Source organism: Fukomys damarensis, unplaced genomic scaffold, assembly GCF_012274545.1.
Source record: "Fukomys damarensis isolate Sample0158 unplaced genomic scaffold, DMR_v1.0_HiC HiC_scaffold_17, whole genome shotgun sequence".
NCBI classification, from domain to species: domain Eukaryota; kingdom Metazoa; phylum Chordata; class Mammalia; order Rodentia; family Bathyergidae; genus Fukomys; species Fukomys damarensis.
The window spans coordinates 17,648,862-17,669,101 of NW_022900929.1; the positions used below are offsets into that span (position 1 = coordinate 17,648,862).

At 49.6% G+C, this 20,240-nt stretch overlaps 1 protein-coding gene and 1 long non-coding RNA gene across 2 annotated transcripts in view; both read left to right on the forward strand.

Annotated features, from left to right (window-relative positions):
• Ssc4d (scavenger receptor cysteine rich family member with 4 domains) overlaps positions 1-3,171 on the forward strand; it is a 12,088-nt gene extending 8,917 nt beyond the window's left edge. Inside the window, exons 10-12 of the mRNA XM_033765272.1 lie at positions 1-157; positions 1,263-1,340; positions 2,159-3,171. The exon at positions 1-157 is cut by the window's left edge and continues 13 nt beyond it. Of these exons, the coding sequence (XP_033621163.1) occupies positions 1-157; positions 1,263-1,340; positions 2,159-2,475 (552 nt within the window). The 3' untranslated portion in view covers positions 2,476-3,171. The remainder of the gene's footprint in view (positions 158-1,262; positions 1,341-2,158) is intronic.
• A 23-nt stretch (positions 3,172-3,194) lies between these two features.
• LOC104858679 lies at positions 3,195-16,070 on the forward strand. Its single transcript, XR_779195.1, has 4 exons — positions 3,195-3,412; positions 11,807-12,143; positions 14,122-14,351; positions 15,852-16,070. It is a non-coding gene; the product is annotated as an uncharacterized LOC104858679 (long non-coding RNA).
• Positions 16,071-20,240: the final 4,170 nt, after the last annotated feature.

Consider the following 20,240-nt stretch of genomic DNA (forward strand, 5'->3'; position numbering starts at 1 on the left):
GCCACGGGCCTTGGCCACTTCGGCTACGGCCGCGGCCCTGTACTGCTGGACAACGTGGGCTGTGTGGGTACCGAGGCCCGCCTGAGCGACTGCTTCCACCTGGGCTGGGGCCAGCACAACTGCGGCCACCACGAAGACGCTGGCGCATTATGTACAGGTGAGGACGCACTGAAGACCCGTTCTGTGGCGTGGGGCGGGGCGACATTTACGTCATCACGCACAGCGGGCGAGGGCGTAGGCGGGGCCTGCCTGGGTACGCAGTATGCGGGGGCGGAGTAGCATCCGAGGAGGAGGCGGGGCCGCACGTAGTTTGTACTGTGGCACTGCCTCGAGAGCTGTCCGCAGGGCAGGGATGAGTAGCCCCGCCGTTGAAAGCTCTGCGACTGCGCGGCATTGGGGCGGGACCGGAAGGGAGCGCCCTCTGCAATTCGAGCCTGTGGAAGGCGGGGCCTCTTGCTACCTGCTGAGTCAAAAACCAGCGGAGCTCTAGCTGGAGGGTTAATCCGCCTTTGCTGTGCTAACCTGTTACCTGTGAGAGAAGTCGATTCAATGAGTGTGTTTGTTCATTGATTGCTACTGGAATTGCTCTTTCCACCCTCATCTGCTGCCCAGCCCTAGTGGGCCCTCTACCCTCCTGAAAGAATTGGCCACAATGAGCTAGGCCACAGGGCTTTTGTCCTGGGTTCTTGAGTCAAATTAGCACAACTTTTTCTTTATTTTATTTTGTACTACCGTGGTTTGAACCTAGGGCCTTTGCACTAAGCTACAGTCTTGGCCCTGTTTTCATTTTCATTTTGTTTTGTTTTGGTTTTTTGGTTTTTTGAGACAGGGTCTCACTGTATAGTTAAGACTGATCTGGAACTCACTATGTAGCCCAGGCTGGTCACGAACTCACATCGATCCTCCTGCCTCAGCCTCCCTAGTGCTGGAATTACAGGCGTGGGTCACCATGCCTGGTTTAATGTTTTATTTTGAGAGAGTGTCTTGCTAAGTCCTAAATTGCTTAGGCAGGGCTCAAATTTGGGATCCTCTTGGCTCAGCCAATCCCAGTGTGCTGGGATTGCAGATGTGCGCCACCAAGTCCAACACAAGCTCCATTTTCTATCTAAGGAACAGGGAGCCATTCTTCAGGAACCTCTGAAATCCTTTCTGTCTGTCCCTAGAAATGCTTCCCTGGGGAGGGAAGGAGGTGACTTGGCCCTAAGGAGCATGTTCCCCAGTGTGACAGGAATCTCTTTTTTTCTCTTTCTTTCCTGAGCAAGGCCCAGAGGAGCTGGGATCGCAAGCCCAACAGGATGGTTCTGAGACCACCCAGGTGCCCACTCCTCGGCCCAGGGATGGTAGGTGCTCATAGCTGTCTGAAAGTGAGGTGGAGACACCAGGATGGGACAGCTGGATTGAGGGAGGTCAAAGCCTGGGATACAGCAACTTGGCAGATTTGCATCAGGTCCTAGAACCTTGTCCTTCATGCTGGTTTCAGGCCTCATTAATAGGAGTAGTCCAGAAAGAAGAAGCTAAATTTTAAAGTAGGGCAATCTAGAAACTTCTAGAGTTGGGATCAAAATTAGGGCATTGGGAGCCTGTCTTGAGGGAAGCAATGAAAGAATTCAGAATTTAGCTCAGGGAATCAAGGGAGTGAGGGGGAGACTATGGTGACCTTAGGAGGACATGATAGAACATAATCAGTCTCCAAAGAACTGGCCTAGGGCTGAGGTACTGGGATTACATGCAAGCACTAGGGGAGAGCAGAATGAAGCACCCAGTGCAGCACCACTCAGCACTTTTGCGTGTTCTCTTCCAGCCCAGAGTTTCTGGGTCTGAACTGCTGCCCATCCTTATTTATTTGGTATTTTGAGACAGGGTCTCTCGATGAAGTTCGGGCTAGCGTTGAATTCTCTGCGTAGCCCAGGGTGGCCTCGAACTTTTTGGTACTGGGATTGAACTCAGGTCCTTGTGCTTGCAAGGCAGGTGGCGGAACCTCTGAGCTAAATCCCCAGCCCCCTGCTCATTCTAATTTAATCTCCATCTGAACTCATGGAGGCCTCCAAGGCAGTGCTGTGTCTCCCAGTGCTACTCTTCACCTCCTCTGTCCTAGCAGGGGGCACGGCCTGACATAAGGAGCCCTTTCTAAACCTAGGCTTGCCCCACCCCGACCCAGGGCACCTGCGTCTGGCCAGTGGAACTCACCGCTGCGAGGGCCGTGTGGAGCTCTTCCTAGGGCAGCGGTGGGGCACCATTTGTGATGATGCCTGGGACCTGCGAGCAGCTGGTGTCCTGTGTCGCCAGCTGGGCTGTGGCGAGGCCCTGGCAGCCCCTGGCGAGGCGCACTTTGGCCCAGGCCGAGGCCCCATCCTCCTGGATAATGTCAAGTGCCGAGGGGATGAGAGCACCCTGCTGCTCTGCTCCCACATCCGTTGGGACGCCCACAACTGTGACCACAGCGAGGATGCCAGCGTCCTGTGCCAGCTGTCATGACCCAGCTGGCTCTGCAGACCACCTCTTCTTCGGGCAGCCTCCTCCTCCTCCAGGAAGGCCTTTTCCTGTGACTTTTTCAGTTCAAGCAGCCCCACCTTCCCAGGGCCTGGGAGAGAGGCTGCCCAGGCAGGGTAGACCTGTACCCATCAACTTTATTATGTGACCTCAGCCTTTCATCAGCTATTGTGGGTCCCACACAATCAATGCATCCATGCAGCCAAGACAGAAAATAGAGGAGGGGGATGACCCTTAACTCTTCTCTTCCTGAGGTCTTCTATTCCAGTAGTCCTGACCCTGCCTACCTGGATCTGATCTGGGCAGCTCAGCGGCTCTCTGTAAATGGAGGTTCTCCTTTTCCCCTCACCTATCTTGGGAGCCACAAGAAGAGATAGGCAAGGAGGGTCATGCAGCCCTTTCCTTAGACTCTTAGGGGCTGTGGAAGAACCTGGGTCGTTGCCTTGTCCTGTGCCATGAGGGCCTGGATTCAGATGGTGCTCGGCTGAACAAGGGGGCTAGAGGGGCCAAAGCAGGGACTGTGGTCCCTCTCTACAGCTGGAACCAGCATCTGACTTCTGCGCCCCCACCACAGAGCCTCCACTTTGCAATGGCAAAGAAACTTGGAGTCTGTAGCCACCCGTTCATAGGTGCCAAGTCAATAAAGCATTGTCCCTGTCTTTTAACTGAGCTGTTTCAGCAGCAGCGCATTACTTGTAGCAGGACTCCGGAGGAAACCAGTGTGGAGATGGAGGGCAGCTGCCCAAGAGCGTCCTCCCAGAGCTCTCGCAGGCCCGTCACATCCCGGAAACGCTGACTCACTGTGGCAGGCCGCCAGGGCTCCAGAGGATCCCCTGGACCAGCTCCTCTCCTCTCGTCTTTTCCATATACAGACACTGAGATCCAGCAAAAGGAAGGGGTTTGTTCAAGGTCACCTGGCAAGGTACTGGAGTCACTGGAAGAGACAAAATTCTTGAGGACGCAGGAAGGGAGATGGGGGGAGAGGCAGACCATGCCAGAGCTGCTCTCCTGGCCCCAGGCTGTGTGACTTGCAGATGTTGCCTGCCCTGCCAGTTGTCAAGCCATCAAGCCCCTGCCCTTCAGGTCCAGCCTGCAGGCTGTTGTTGCTATAACAAATGACCACAAATTAAGTATCTTAGATCAACACAAATTTACTGCCTTAAAATTCTCGAAAAACTGGGCATGGTGGCGCACACCTGTAATACCAGCACTCCCAGCACTCGGGAGGCTGAGGCAGGAGGATCGCTGAGTTCGAGACCAGCCTGGGCTACATAGTGAGTTCCAGGTCAGTCTCAACTACATAATGAGACCCTGTCTCAAACAAACAAACAAACAAACAAACAAAAATTCTCATTTCACATGGGTCTCCCTGGGCTGAATTCAAGGTGTTGGCAGTTGGTGGCTTTTCTGGATGCTTGAGAGGAGAATCTACTTCCTGTTTCCCACTTGTAGAAGCTACCTTTATTCTAATTTATGACCTCTTGCCAGGAATTGCATCTCTCTTACCTCTGCTTCCAGCAATTTACCTCTTCTTTGATTCTGTCTCCTTCTTCCTCGTTTTTTCCTGAGGCGCTGGGAATTAAACCCAGGGTTTTTGCTCGGAGCCACATACCTCCCAAGCCTCTTTTAAATTTAATTAATTTTGAGACAGGGTCTTGCTAAATTACCAGGGTCAGATTCAAACTTGCAGTCCTCCTGCTTCAGCCTCCCAGAGGGCTGGGATTACCGGCATGGCCACCAGGCCCAGTTAATCTTAGCAGGATAATCCAGGATCACCTCCCTTTTCAAGGTTCTTCATTTAATCCTATCTGCAAACATCCCTTTAACCATATAAAGTAACTTGTTCATGGTCCCCCAGGATTGAGATATGGACATTGTGGGGCCATTATTTGTCCTTTCACCAGCTCAGCCAAAGAGTGAGGTAGACACTTTGGCATCAAATTCCACCTCCTGACAGGAATGGCTTTGTCTCCATTCACGGTGGAGCTCTCTGAGACCCACCATCTCACTGAGGGACAGGGACTAGAGGGATGTAAGATGGGAAAATGCCTCTGTCCCCATCTAAGCAAGGTCCTTTTGCCAACATTCGTGATCCTCGCAGCAGCCCTGTGGAGGAAGTACTGTATTACTGTCCCATTTAACAGACTGGGAAAGCTGAGGCTGAGGGAAGAGAAATGATTTGTCTAAATTTGCATGGTGGAGCCAAAAATAGAGTGGATCCAGGTGCTCTTCTTAAAATTTGTTTGTTTTGTGGTACCGAGGATTGAATCTAGTGCCTTTTGTACTGACCTGCATCCCCATCCTTTTTCAATTATTTATTTTGAAACAAGGTCTTACTAAATTGCTGAATTTCCCTGGCTGGCCTCAAATTTGTGCTCCCCCTGCCTCAGCCTCCTAGAGTGCTGGGATCACAGGTACGGACCACCACACCTAGCTCTGAGCCCAGTCTAGACAACGTAGCAATTTAGTGAGACCCTGTTTCAAAAAAAATGGACTGGGGAGGTAGCTCAGTGCAAAGGCCAATCTCCAGTACTGCAAACAACAAAAAGCTGGGCATGGGGGCACACGCCTGCAATCCCAGCATTTGGAAGGCTGAGGGAGGAGGATCCCCAAGAGTTCCAGGCCTACCTGAGCTACATAGTGAGTTCAAGGGCAGCCTGAACTATATAGTGAGACCCTGTTTCAAAAAAACCAAAAAACCAAATTAAAAAAACCAGGGCTTTTGCCAATGAGAAACTTGCCAATGAGAATCTCATGTTGACTTTGAGTGACCTACTCTCCTGAAACTCAGCCTGCCCAAGCATAACTTTGTCACCCACACCTAAATCTGAGTTCCCCTGGTAAGTAGTACTACCAAACCGCTAGCCATCACTAATTCGCATCTCAACGACTAATTTAATCATGAGGTCCTCTTCCTTCTCAGCCCTGCTGGAATCTGTCCCTTCTCTCCATCCCCACGTTTCTTACCAGGGCCACCTCATTCTTCATTATTTCCCGGGCTCTGACCCACTCCTCATACACAAAAACTGAGCTTGCTCCCAATTACAAATGCAATGGTGCTGCTCCCCTGCTCCAGCCCCTTGCATGGCTCCCCAATGCTTAGCTTGGTTCCCAAAGATCCCGCACAGTCCAGCTCTGTTGTGTTCTCAGCATCATCCCTTTGCCTCTTGCTGCCAAAATTTAGCCAGGCCAAACTACTTCCAATTCCTCTAATGCCTGGAATCTCTTCCCACAGAGGGGCCTCTGCACACACTGTTCTTTCTGCCTGGAATTCACATCACTCTTTCCTCCTCTTTCCCTTTAACCAACTCTCAGTTCGCCTCCAGTTTCAGCCTTTACTGACAGGCCCATCTGGTCTGGCCCGGAGCCCCCACCCTGCCCAGTGAGCACACTGGCCTTGTATGTCCAGAACACTGCCTGACCTGTATCTCCACTAGCCTGGGGGTGAGGACTAGGGCTGCCCTGCTGGGTCCAGCTCTGTGCCCTGGACCTTACATACAGTGGGTGGCCCAAATAATACTTCTCAAGAGAACGGCAGACCTGCACAAATACTTCTGGAGAACCTGCTAGGTCAAGCATTGTGCTGAGCTCTGAGGCTACGGAACAAAAAGACACCTAAACCTAAGCTAGGTATGGTGGCCAGGTATGGAAGGAGGATCGAAGCAAGTTCAAGGACAGCCTGGGCAACACATGGAGTTAATCTTATCCCCACCCCCCAAATCAGGTTCCTGTTTACATGATTAGGACAAAAATGACCTTCAAGAGAAGAAAATGTGGCTGGTGTTGTGACTTAGTGGTACAGCACTTACATCAAAGGTGTGAGGCCCTGGGTTTCATACCTAGCACCACAGAGAGAAGGATGACAAGCCAATGAATAAATAGACATGTCTGAAGTGAGCTGGGTATGGTGGCTCACACCTGCAATCCCAGCTCTCTGGAAGGCTGAGGCAGGAGAATTGCAAGTTCACGTCCTGTTTGGGCAATTTGGTGAGACGCTGTCTCAGCATAAAAGGGAGGGGATGTAGCTCAGTGTGAAGGCTCTCTTTTTTTTTTTTTTGATACTGGAGATCGAACTTGGGTCCTTGCACTTGTAAGGCAGGTGGCAGAACCGCTGAGCTAAATCCCTAACCAGAAGATTTTTATTTGTTTTGTTTTGTTTTTGGTACCAGGGATCCAACTCAGGTCCTTGTGCTTGCAAGGCAGCCACTGAGCTAAATCCCCGGCCCAAGGCTCTTGAATTCAATCCCTAATACTGGAAGAAAAGAGTCATCTAAAGTAGTGATTAGCGCAACCAAGAAAGTGGGGTGTGGTGCTATGGATGGACAAGGGGGAGGTGAGCTGAGCCTAAGCAGTTGAGAGCTGGTCATGAACTTTTGGCCTATACAAAGGTATGAGGAGGTAGCTAGCTCAGTGGTAGAACAACTGCCTAGTATATGTGAGGCCGTTGGTTCCATCCCCGGTAAAGAAAGAAAGTGGGGGGAGAGAAAAGAAAAGAGAAGGAAGGGGCCAGGGATTTAGCTCAGTGGTTCTGATGCCTGCCTTGCAAGCACAAGGACCCGAGTTTGATCCCCGGTACCAAAAAAGGAAAGAAAGAACGGAAGGAGAGTGAAAGGGAAAAAAAGAAAATCTGCCTGTTGTGGTGATGCACACCTGTACTCTCAGCATTTGGGAGGCTGAGGCAGGAGGATCACTGCAAGTTCAAGGCCATCCTGGGCTACAGAGCAAGACCCTTTCCAAAAGAAAAGAGAGAGGAAAGGGAAAGTAAGAAAGGAAGGAGGGAACTGAGATTGGAACAAAAAGACCATGCTAAGAGATGACACAGAGTGGCTAGTAAGGGCCAGAGCACTCAGGACTTTCTAGGCCAAGAGGAGGAGCTTATTCTAAGGAAGATGAGAATTCACTGGAAAGTGAGACAGGCCTCCTAATGCCAACTAATTAAATATCTCCCATCTTTCATCTTGTCCCTGAGGATTTAATTAAAAGGATCCAGGGCTGGAGGTATAGCTCAGTTCCAGAGGGCTTGTCTAGTGTGCATGTGTTTGATATACACACAAACACAGGCAGGCACAAATCCAGCCAGGTATCTCTCAACAAATCAGGATACGCAGCATCCCTACCACAAATCTCAGAATTTCTCAGGGAGCTTTGATTCTGCTGAAGTCTGCTTCCTGCCTTTTGTTGATTTCTAAATCTCCCACCTGCTTTCATCTCCCCTGACACTCTCCTTTTTTTCTGCTCAAACAGCCATGCCCTTCACTCCCAAAGTACCGCTATTCCAGTCTGTGTGTATAGCACACTTGGCTGAAATGGAGCCAGGACCCAGCAGACAACTGGAAACTGAGAATTAGGTACCCTGTTTTCGAAAGGCCCAAGTGTGTTCACACCATCTCCATCAACCCTCCTGCCCTCACACACACATTCCTAGATCATTTTTCTGGGGCATTCTCTACCCCGTGGCCCACCCTCTCTCCTACAGCCTCCTCCTTTCTTCTTTTGGTTTACAGAGCCTCTGACAAAATGTTACTTTTGTGCATTCCTTTGCTCCCCCTGCTCCAGGTATTATGGATTGAATTTAAGGCCTCACCCAAGTTAGGCCAAGAGCAAAATAAACTTGTGTGTGGTGGTGCACACCTGTGATCTCAGCACTTGGGAGGCTGAGGCCTGAGGATCACAGCGACTTTGAGGCCAGCCTGGACTATATAGTGAGACCCTGTCCTCCAAAAATAAATAAAGAGCAAAATAAAAGATAGTAGGAAGCAACGAGGTAGACCTTTTGCTGATGGGAAGGGGATCTAAGGACAGAAGAGGGGAGAGCTGGGCATTTAGCTCTGGGGTATTGCCGCCTACCTTGCAAGCACAAGGACCTGAGTTCAATCCTGGTACAAAATTTTTTTTTAAAAAAAGGGGAAGGACCAAAGGAGAAGAGGAAGTAAAAAAAGACAAAGGTGTGATATGTGTATATGCACCAACTTCCCATAACGAATGTATTCATTATGTCTGGCAAACGTACTTAAAAATGATTTATTCAGGGCTTGGGATTTAGCTCAGTGGTTCCGCCGCCTGCCTCGCAAGCACAAGGACCTGAGTTCGATCCCTGGCACCAAAAAAAAAAAAAAAAAAAAAGAGGGCTGGGGATTTAGCTCAGTGGTTCTGCCGCCTGCTTTGCAAGCAGAAGGTTAAGGACCTGAGTTCGATCCCCGGTATCAAAGACAAACAAAGAAATGAAGGATAATGTGTTACAATGTGGGTAAATCTTTTTTTTTTTTTTTTTTTTTTTTGATATTAAAGTTATTGGTACCTTTACGTATACATTACAATTACATTCATCACTGGGAATTCATACCTGTGCATGATATATATCGGTTCTTTTTTCTCCATTCCCTTTCCCTCCCAACTCTATTTACAAATGATTTTCCATCTTTTTCTCACCAGTTTTTCCCTTCTTTCCTTTCCCCTCCCCACTTCCCATTCGGACCTTTTTTTTTGGTACCCGAGATCGAACTCAGGACCTTTCCCTAGCGAGGCTGGCAGCGACACTACTGAGCTAAATCCCCAGCTCTGGACCTTTTCTTCTTATTTCACGTTATCTGCTATATATTTTCATCCTCATTTACATATTCAGTTTCTCACACTAGAGAAACTATTCCGTATTTACACGTGTGTCCTATTTAACACTTCATTTCTTTTATAATGAAATATCATTATATGGATTTACCAAAATTACGTTAATCCATTCATCTGTTGATGAAACATTTGGGTTCTTTTTTTTTTTAATACTTGCTAGGATGGAATCGAGGGCCTTACATGCTAGGCAAGCAATCTCTACCCGAGCTACACCCTAGCGCCCACCTTTTGATTACCCTGAATGGTGCTGCTGTGAGCATTCATGTACAATGTGTCTGAGAGCCTTTTCAGTTCTCTTGGGTGTGTACTTGGGAGTGGAGTTGCTGGGTCTTGTGGTAATTGTTTAACCTGCTGGGGGACCACACTAAGTTTGCAGCAGTTTCACTTTTCCTATCAGCAAGGACAAGGGGTTCCAGTTCCCACTTTCTTCACGTTCTCACTCAAATCTGTTCTTTACCCTCCCACACACACACACACACACACTGGGTTTAGAACTCAGGACCTTGTGCTTAGGAGGCAGGCGAGGCGCCACTGAGCTAAATCCCCAGCCCTGATACTTTTCTTTTTTCTTTCTTGTTTGTTTTTTGAGACAGGATCTCGCTGTGTAATTCAGGTTGGCCTTGAACTCTCAGGGCTTCTCCTACCTCAGCCTTGAAGGGTGCTGGGATGACACCGCCATGCCCAGGTGGAAATATTTATTCTTATCTCCTCCGTATAGAAGAGAAACTAAAGGCCAGAAAAGGGTCGAGGAACCTGGATCACACAGAAACATCAAGGATCAGGTCGTAGGGTATCCACCTCAGCCAGCACATCCCCACCCCGGATCTAACAAGACCAGGCGAGCGGAGGGTGGCGTGACTCAGCCCTTCCGGGCGGATCCCGTCGAGCTTTCCTGCTTAGTCAGACCTGCTCGCGGGGCGTCGCCGGGCGGGGCTGAAGACCCCAGAGGAAGTAGGGGACCAACCGCGTGGGAACCTAAGTCACATCTCTGGCTCCACAGCCCCCTCCTGATTGGAAAGCCTGGGCATAACAGCCAATCATAGCAAACTGCAGAGTGCGGGTGGGGCGGGGCCAAGGACGAAGGACACTTCCTCTTCTGCCTTCTAATCCTCCCATCCTGCTGCGCCCCGGGCTTTTAGAAGCTCTGGCTAGGCTAAGGCGTAAAGCGGGAAAGGGAGGGGCAGAGCAGGGCGGTGCTGGCAAGACTGGGCGCTGAGCTTTGGTGCATTCTGCTGGAGGACCGGCAGGAATGGTTGAAGCCTGGTTTGGTGGCGCACGCCTGTTAATCCCAGCACTCGGGAGGTTGAGGCAGGAGGATCGCTGTGAGTTCGTGACCAGCCTGGGCTACATAGTGAGTTCCAGGTCAGTCTCAACTACATAGTGAGGCCCTGTCTCAAAAAAAAAAAAAAAAAAAAAAAAAAAGGGCGTTGAGAGGGGACCCTAAAACTGTGGTGTGTAGATGATCATTTCCGATTTGCATAGCTATTCCCAGTTTACAAAAAGCGATTGACATCCCTGCCCAGGAATGGGTTGCAGTGTTTTCTCTTACATTCAGAGGGTACCTTTAAAATAAGACTTCACTAAAAATCTCAATAAAACCAGAGGTAGAAGAGGAATGCATTGCTGCCGCAGCCATGCACACTAGACTGAGGGTTTGTCTTTTTTTTTAAGTTTATGTTTTTGATTCTGGAGTTGATTCTGGTTTTCACAGTAAGCTACATGCCCAGTCCTCTTATTTATTTATTTATTGGTTCCTGGGATCAAACTCAGACCTTGCGCTTGCCATGAAGGTGGGGTGCCACTGAGCTACATCCCCTGTCCCTGCTCTTTTTATATTTTGAATATTTATTAATTTTAATTTTCACATCCTGGAGGAAAAAACCCAGGGCACTTGCACTGAGCTACCTCCCCAGCTCCCGCCCCCTTTTTAGGTTTTTTGAGACAGGGTCTCACTATGTAGTTGAAACTGACCTGGAACTCACTATGTAGCCCTGGCTGATCTTGAACTCACAGCAATCCTCCTGCCTTAGCCTCCTGAGGGCTGGTGTTACAGGAGTGTGCCACCATGCCCGGCTTCCTCAGCCCTGTTTCTAATTTAAATTTTGCAATAGGGTTTCTCTAAATTCCCCAGCCAATACTGGAACTTTCTATCCTCCGGCCTCACCTTCTAGGGTGCTGGAATGGAATTGCAGACCTACATTACCATGCCTGGCTTTGTTTGTTTGTGCTTGCTTTTTGAGACAAGGTCTTGCTATGTAACCCACGCTTTGTTTGTTTGTGCTTGCTTTTTGAGACAAGGTCTTGCTATGTAACCCACGCTGGATTTGAACTCACTATGTAGCCCAAACTGACTTCGAACTGCAGTAATCCTTCTGCCTTAGCCTGCTGAGTGCTAGGATGGCAGGTGTGGGCTGCAATGCCAGCTTTATTTTTAATTTTTTGAGAAAGGGTCTTGGCTAAGTCCCTAAGTTGCCCAAGCTGTGCTTGAACTTGTGAGCCTCTTCCCTCAGCCTCCCATAGTGCTGAGTTACAGTCTTGGGCCACCATACCCTGCTAGACTGAAAGTTTTAACACAACCGGCTGCAAAGTTACTCCAGCAAAGCTATTATGTGTGGGGTCACACTGAGGGAGGGGCCTGCATGGCCCTCACAGTGTGGCCCTCCAGTCAGACAGACATTATTATTCCTACTAGGCAGAGAGAGAGAAACTGATGCACAGGAATGGACTGACTTCCCCAGGGTCCTCCATCCTGAGCTCACGGTTGACTTGGACCTGGGTGTGCCGGATCTCCTGAGCTTCTCCTGCCATGGCAGTCTGGTACCCACAATTTAGGTTACTTCAGGCTCAGAGAGCCCCTGCATCACTACCAGGCAGAAGAAGAAGCAAGGAACACGGAGGGGCACCTGCTCATGGCCTCTGATTTTAGCTCCTATCTCAGGATTCCCCACATCTGGAGAGGAGCTTTACAGACTCCAGCTTGTCACAGGATTTTGCACCCAAAATCTTGTTTGATCCACCTGGCTCCAGAGGTAAGTGAAAATTATTATACTCAGTTGAAACCGAGACTCAAAACTAGTATGCATCCTTTGAGCTGCTGAGGTTCGAAGACATAACTAATAGATATCCACTGAACTCTGATCAACTGCTACTGCCTTGGGCTCTGTAGGATGCAAAAATAAGCAGGACATGCCCCCCTCGCCGGTGACAGAGCAATGATCCCCAGTAGGTTTGGTACCAGGGACCAGGTTAATGGTAGATAATTTTTCCAGAGTACAGGTAGGGGCATGGTTTCAAGATGATTCAAAGGAGCACGCAACTTAGATCCTTTGCCTGTGCAGGTCATGTTAGGGTCCACATATCTATGAGAATCTAATGCTAATGCTGATCTGGTGGGACACACAGATGAAGCTTCCTAACTTGCCAGCTGCTCTCCCAGTGCGGCCCATTCCCAACAGGCTGAGGACTAATAACACCTGCCCCTCTGTGGCCCAGGGTTGGGGTCTACAGGGATTCAGTGTATATACATTCCTAGCCCTTGTATAAGACCCCAGCGTGTGGGGCTTGGAGAAGAAATGTTGTGGGTCTCAGGCAGGAGCAAAGGTCATTCCTAGCAATTCTGGGAAGCCTTGTGGAGAAGAGAGCATTTAAGCCAAGGTTGAGGGCTACGGATTTGAATAGGTGGGGATGGAGCCATGGACAAATTCAATGCTCTTACTCAGCATCCGGGGTTTCCCTCTTACGTCTCACCTACCAGCTTTTATGCTTCTGGTGGACACCTAGGGATTTTTTTGGGGGGGTACTGGGGATTGAACTTGGGTCTTTGCTATGCTTGTGAGGCAGGCGGTGGCACCACTGAGCTAAATCCCCAGCCCAGGATTATTTTTCAATAGTAGGGATCAAGTTCAGGGTGTCATGTTAAACAAGTACTCTGCCACTGAGCTACATTAACAGGCTGACATTTGAATGAACAAGTGGGCAAATGAATGGAGCAGAGACAGGGTAAGGGTGCGTTATGGATGATCAAGAGTGTTGCCTTACAACCATCAGGTTGGGGCCCTGAATGATTAGGACATAGCAATGAAATATATATATATTTTTCCTCCTTGCTATAGGACTTAGCACCACCAGAAGAGTTCAGCTTTTATCCAGGTGTGGTGGCACATACCTGTAATCCCGGCAGTCTAGGAGGCTGAAGCAGGAGGATAGCAAGTTTGAGCCCAGCCTGCGCAACTTAGTTATTTAGCAAGAACCTGTCCCAAGTTTGATCCCCTATACCAAAAAAAAAGCAAGAACCTGTCATAATAAAATGGGGATAGGAAGGCCAGGGATTTAGCTCAGTGGCACTGTGCCTGCCCTGCAAATGCAGGGGTAGGGGCTCAGTTCTGGGCTTCAAGGACGCAGAGAGATGATAAATCTTTATATAAATCATACAACCTTGACATCTGTGGTGGTGCATGCCTGTAATCCCAGCACTCAGGAGGCTGAGGCAGGAGGATCACTGTGAGTTCAAGGCCATCCTTTGCTACATAGTGAGTTAAAGGCCAGCCTGAACTACATAGGGAGACCCTGTCTCAAAAAATGAAAAGTAGGGCCCCACCTGCCTAGTAAGAGCAAGGTCCTGAGTATGGTCCCCAGTATTAAAAAAAAAAAAAAAAAAAAAAAAAAAAAAAAAAAACTAAAATCCTACAGCCCTGGAACCTGGAATCACAATTTATTCTCACTAGTCGCCACCTTCAGCCCCAGATTCCTGGCCAAATTTCTGGAATCAAATATTGCTACAGGGATGGGGATGTAGCTCAGTGCCTGGCAAGCACAAAGTCCTGAGTTCAATCCCTGGTACCACCCAACACCCCACCAAAAACAAAAAACCCCCAAATATTGCTGCATACAAGAGGCATTTGTTACCACCAAGAGTCCCCACCTCGTTTGGCATTGGGGGCAGAACACAAGGGTACATCCTTAGCCCTTTTTATTTTTACACTTATTTATTCTTATTTTTATCTTTAGACAGGGTCTTGCAAAGTTGACTAGGCTGGTTTCAAATGAGATCCTTCTGTGTCGACCCACTGAGTAGCTGGGATTGCAGGTGTGAACCACTGTGCCTGCCTACCTCCAAGCTCTCTTTGGATCTAAAGAATACCTTTATGTCTGGGCATGGCTTGCTCCGTGTGTCTGTGAGGCAGGTGAAGAGAGGTCAGGAACCACCGAGGATGGTGATGACTATTCCTATTTTGCAGGTCAGTGTCTGTCAAATCTCACAGCTGGGTAGGGGCAGAACTGGGGTCCATGCCATCACAGCAGCCCTTTCCATGACCTCAGAATGCCCTTGAGGAAGCCTCAGGGGCCACCTCAGCCTGTCTGGGGTAGAAACAGTCAGTGGGTTGGGCTTTCTGTGGCAGATTGTGCCCAGGGAGGGGCAGCTGGTCACCTGGCCTGGTGGCCTCTACCTCCCTGAATCAGACATCCATCTTGGCCTGATTGGGTCCAGCCCAGTGGCTTCCAGGGCAGCTCTTGGGCATCTGGCCAGCCTGCTCAGCACCTTCTCTCCCTGTCTCAAGCAATCTGTCTTTTTGTCTGTCCCTCTCTTGGATCTCCCCCCCCCGCTTCTTCGCCCTGTCTCCACCACTTTGTGTCTATTTCTCTCATTACTTTTTTATCATCATCATCTTTTTTTTTTTTTTTTTTTTTGTCTGCCTCTCGGTCTCCTGCCTGAACTTCTGCTGTTCCGAGAGTAACTTCTGCTGTTCGGCCCCTCCAGAATCGTTGTTCACTCCCTCCTGGTGCCTGTCTTCAGCCTTTGCATGAGCCAGTGGACCCCCCTCCAAAAAAAAAATCACAAAGGAGAGGAGCACCACAGCCAGCTGCAGTCTGGTCATGCCTTTGGGTTGCTCTTGCCTCATCATCAAGCCCCAGAGCTCTGAATTTCCCCCTCCTTATAGAGGTGGAAAGTGCTGTGCAGAGATCCACAATGGAGCAGGATTCAAGGATGGCAGGCCCACCCTCCAAGGCAGAACTGAAAGGTTCAAAAGCCACCCACTGCTCCCTGATTAACCCCTTCCTAGGTGCTCAGATCTTGCAGCTCTGTGGCCCATCCTTTGCCCAAAAAGCCCAGTCCTGGGTGGCATTCCTGAGACCTTTGTTCCCTTTTTGCAGTTCTCTTCTTTTCCCAGCTTCACACTGGGGGTTTCCACCTTCAAGCCACAGGACAGCACATACTCCATCTCAGCCTCTCAGGGAACCCTCACAGCTGGCCCTAGTCCTGAGCTCCCCAGGGGGTTTCCGTGGGCCTTGGGGGACTTCCCAGAACCATGACACCCACTCCTCTGGCCCTCTGGCACTCCTATTCAGTGTTCCTCAGGCCTTCAGCCCCTGACCTCTTTCTTTCCTTCCTTTCTTCCTTCCCTGCCCCGCCTGGTGTTCCGCCAACTCCTGCATTCAGTCCTTTGATCTATGGGGCATCCCCTCCCCCATCCCTTGGCCATATCTGACTCCTGTCTGCTCTGGATGGTTTGACCTTGACCTTTTCAGCTCCCAGCCCACATTTCCTGTGCTGCTGGAGAAAACCTCAGGGGTGGCAGAAGGGGCCCCTCTGGGTGCCGCTGGTCCCTGAGTGGCCATGCCCTCCTCAGCTCGCTCCCCACCATCTCTGATGCTCCTGCAAGCTGCCAGCCTGGTCCCTAGCCTCCTCCCCTGCTCCTGCAGTGACTCAGCAATTGATCCACCTTCTACTTCTCCAGCAAGCAGGCTCCCAGCAACTTCCCTGCTGTCCACTCAGAAGTCCATCCCTCTGAACTTCCAGCTCAGGAACCCTGCTCAGGGTTCCTCCTCCTCCCCAACATCCAACCACTGCAGGCTCCTGAATTGAAAGCATCCCAGGCCTCCTCCAGCCTACGGAAACCACCAGCAGCATCAGCTCCTCCCTCCGTCTGACCATTAAAGCACGTGGAAAGGGCCGGGGATTTAGCTCAGCAGTTTGGTGGTACCAAGTTCAAGCTCTGGTACAAAAAAAAAAAAAAAAAAAAAAAAAAAATGTAAAAAAAAAAAAAAAAAAAAGCACGTGGAAAGCAGTCATCTCCAAATCTTAAATCTTCACTTCTCTCCCACTGACACCTTGGACCATTTTAATTGGCCTCAACCAGACTTGAACGTGCCAAGGTCACAAAGATGCCCTGAGTCATGAAAAGACCTTCTCTTCTATCCTTATATGACTTTTCTGGGTCTACTTAGTGGCAGAGTGGAGCACCAGGGGCCATGTCCTTGTGTGGTCCCTGGGACACATGGATCCCTGGTCTTCCCAGGGCCTCCTGCAGGGCTCTTTGTGACTTGTCTTCACTGGCCTGTCCTCATTCCTTTCCCATTCTTATTTAATCTTCTGGGGCCCAAGGTGTCACCTTCCACCTAGAACTGAAATCTCCCTCTGCAACCCCACCCCGTGGGTCATGCCTGGACACCCTTTCACACATACACTTCCCAAATGGAGCCCATTGGTTGTTCCCTTAAATGTGCCCCCTCTCAGAGAAGGGGACCATCCCATCTACCCACTTTCCTAGAAGTCAGGCTTGATATCTCCTACCTCTCAGGGCCACCACTGCTGCCCTATCCCAACCCCACCGTCTCCCCCAAAGACTATTGAGGAGCCTCCCTCTATCTTGCTGCCAGAGTAAAGTGAGGCTTTTTTTTTTTAAAGATAGTCTCTTACTATGTAGTTCAGGCTGTCCTTGAACTCATGGCAATCCTCCTGCCTCAGACTCCTGAGTGCTGGAATTATAAGCATGTGCCACCATGCCCAGCTCTTTTCTTCTCTTTTTTTTTTTTTTAAACTGGAGATATTGATATGTAGTTTGCAATTAACTACATCCCCACCCTCACTTTTTCTTTTCTTTTTTTTTTTTTTTTTCAATTTTCAGATAGAGTCTCACTAAGTGACTAAGTTGCCCAGGCTAGGCTTGAACTTGTGACCCTCCTGCCTCAGCCTTCCCAGAGTGCTGGTGTTACAAGTGTGTACCACCACACCTTGGCCAGAGTGACTGTTGGAAAACACAAATGTGATCCCACCTCTCCTTTGCTGAAACTCCCTCCTGGCTGAAGAATCTGAAGGACTAGCCGTTGGTCCACCTTCAGGCTCCCACCCTTGTTGCCTCTGGGGACCTTTCTATTTATCTTCTCCTCCCCACCTTCAAAGCCAAGGAAATCCCTACAATGTCACTAATAGCCAGGAAGCTCCTGAATGTCCCTGAGCATTTCTGACCTACACAGCTGACTCCTGCCTGGAGTTCAGGGGATCTGGGAAAAGGCAAGAACATGTAAAGGTTTTAGTAGGAACCCAAGTGGCTGGTTTTGAACTCCTGGATCACTAGCTCTTCATTCTGCAAAGGGACAGAACCAGACAACTCATTTGCTTAAGGTTATTCGGGAAGTCATTGGAGGAGCCAGGTCCCCAGTGCCCTGCTGTTCCCACTCCTGAATCCAGCATGGTTGCAGCCCTGGGCACACTGTTCTCTCGCTAGCTTCTCAGTAGACCTGAGTTCTGACTCACTGCCCCCAACGCGCACGTGTGCGCACACACACACACACACACACACACACGCACACACTTGAGGCCATGCCCTGGCATCACTTCTCTGTCTCCTCCGGCCCCATCCACCCTCCTTTATATCCTCCCATAGGGAGTGTTAGGAACATCTTAGCTATGGCCAGTATGTTGATGCAGGCCTCTAATCCCAGCTCTCTGGGAAGATGAGGCAGGAGGACTACAAATCCAGCCCCGCCTGGGCAATTTAGTGACTGAGAGAAACCCTAAAAATAAAAATAAACCTGGGGATTTAGCTCAGTGGTGCTGCCACCAGCCTCACAAGTGCAAGGCTCCGAGTTTGATTCCTGGTACCCCCCCAAAAAAATAATAAGGGCTTCTGGGACTGGGGATGTGGCTTGGTGGTAGAATGCCTGCCTAGCATGCACAAAGCCCTGAGTTCAATCCCCAGTATGACAAAAAAACAAAAAGGCTTGGGATGTAGCTCAGTGTGAAGGGTGGGGGTTTAACCCCCAGCACCATGAACTAACAAACGAACCCAGCTGTGTGCAGGGAGTAAGGGCTGCAGCACTGCTTCTGAAAAAGGCCAACAAACAAGAAAGTCCATCCATCCAGGTGGTGCTTCTAGGTGAGATGAGGAGCAGGGGACATGAGAACCTGGTTTGTGACCCCACTTCCTGGCTGTGGGACCCGGACAAGTTATCTAACCTTCATAGGTCTCAGAGACTCCTCACTTGTACCGTGGCTTCCTGTTTTTATTTGAATGTGTCCCCCAGTGTTCAAGTGTTAGAATTTTTTTATTTTTTTTTTTTTTTTTTTTTTTTGTACCAGGGATCAAATTCAGGTTCCTGCACTTGTGAGGCAGGCGTCGGAACCACTGAGCTAAATCCCCGGCCCCTAAGTGTTAGAAACTTAATCCCCCAATTTATATATATATGTATATGTATTTTGGTTTGCTTTGGTTTGTTTTTTTTGAGTTTTTTTTTGTTGTTTTTTTTGTGGGGGGTACCAGGGATCGTACTCAGGTCCTTGAGCTTGCGAAGCAGGTGGCAGAACCACTGAGCCAAATCCCTGGCCCTTGTTTGTTTGTTTTTTGAAACAGGGTCTTACTTTATAGTTCAGGCTGGCCCTGAACTCATTATGTAGCTGAGACTGGCCTCAAACTCTCTGCAATCCTCCTGCCTCTGCCTCTGCCTCCCGAGTGCTGGGATTATAGGCCTGAGCCACCACGCCTGGCTCTCTATGTATATTTTGATGGTGCTTGTTGGTAAGGCCTTGCTACTAAGATCGATGTCACGAAGGTAGGATCCCCTTGATGGGATTAGTGCTTTTATAAGAAGAATAGAAACCTGAGCTATTGTACTTGTTCTGTCTCACCATGTGATGCTCTCTGCCATGTTATCCTGTAGCAAGAAGTCCCTGCCAGATGCCAGGCAAGATGTTGGTGCCACACTCTTGGACTGCCTAGCCTCTAGAATTAGAAACCAAATAAACTATTTATTTATTGGCACTGAGGATTGAACCCAGGGCCTTTTCACTGAGCTACATCCCTAGCCCTTTATTATTTTTTTAAATTTTGAGATAGAATCTCAAGAAATTGCCCTGTTTGGGTTCAAACATGTGATCTGCCTGCCTCAGCCTCCCAGAGAGCTGCAAATATAGGTTATGTGCCACCATGCCTGTTTATTTTTGCAGTGCTATGCATTGAATCCAGGGATTCAATTCTGCAGTGCAAAAAAGGAAGAGCTTCCCACATGCGAACCTCATTAAGAAGAAGGGTTTCCTCTGTCCTGCAACACCAGAAGATAGACTGATGAATCATGGGCAGAGACTCTGGGAATGTGAGTGTTGTCCCACAGTACAAAGGGAACCTCAGAAAATGGCAAATCACCATGGCAGGAGGTGGCGTAGAGGAGACTGGATGATGCGTATGGGATTCCCATCCAGATGAGCAAGGGTCCCTCTACAGCCCCTTCTACTTGTCCAACCCCAAACTCCAGGACAGGGAAGGGACCCAGCTGGTCCAGAAATTTAGAAGACAAGACAGGCTCCATGGCCCTGAGTCATCTTGACTCACACAAGGCTGGGGTAGAGTGGGTGCCTTTTGTCCCTGCTGGTCTGCAGGCTCAGAGCAAGGAGCTGGCACTGGGTGTCTGCGCCTGCCTTTTGCCCCTGGTACAGCCTGGGCTCCCGTCTGCCTGCTGTGTCAGCACCAGCGTTCCTATTTCATGACCAAGTGGGATTTGTACTCCCCAAGCATTAGTGCTGGGCTGACTCGGCAGAATGGCCAATGCCAGAAAATACCAGCTTCTCTGCCCCTTGCAGCCAGCTTCCGGAAGGCCCCACGGCCACTTCACTTCCTTTTCAGCCAACTCAGCCTGACCACCTTCAAGAGTTGCTGGGCCTTTCGAGGTCCTCTGGGCAGACCAGAGAAAGACCCCACAACCCAGAATTTTGAAAATGTGCAGATTCTCAGAGCCACCCACGGAGATTGTGATTTAGTGTCTAGTTTGGCCCTGGGACAAGATCCCCCATGTACTGAGGGGATGAGACATCCAGCCAGGTTGAGGTCTCTCTCCTAGTGGCCGCTCAGCAT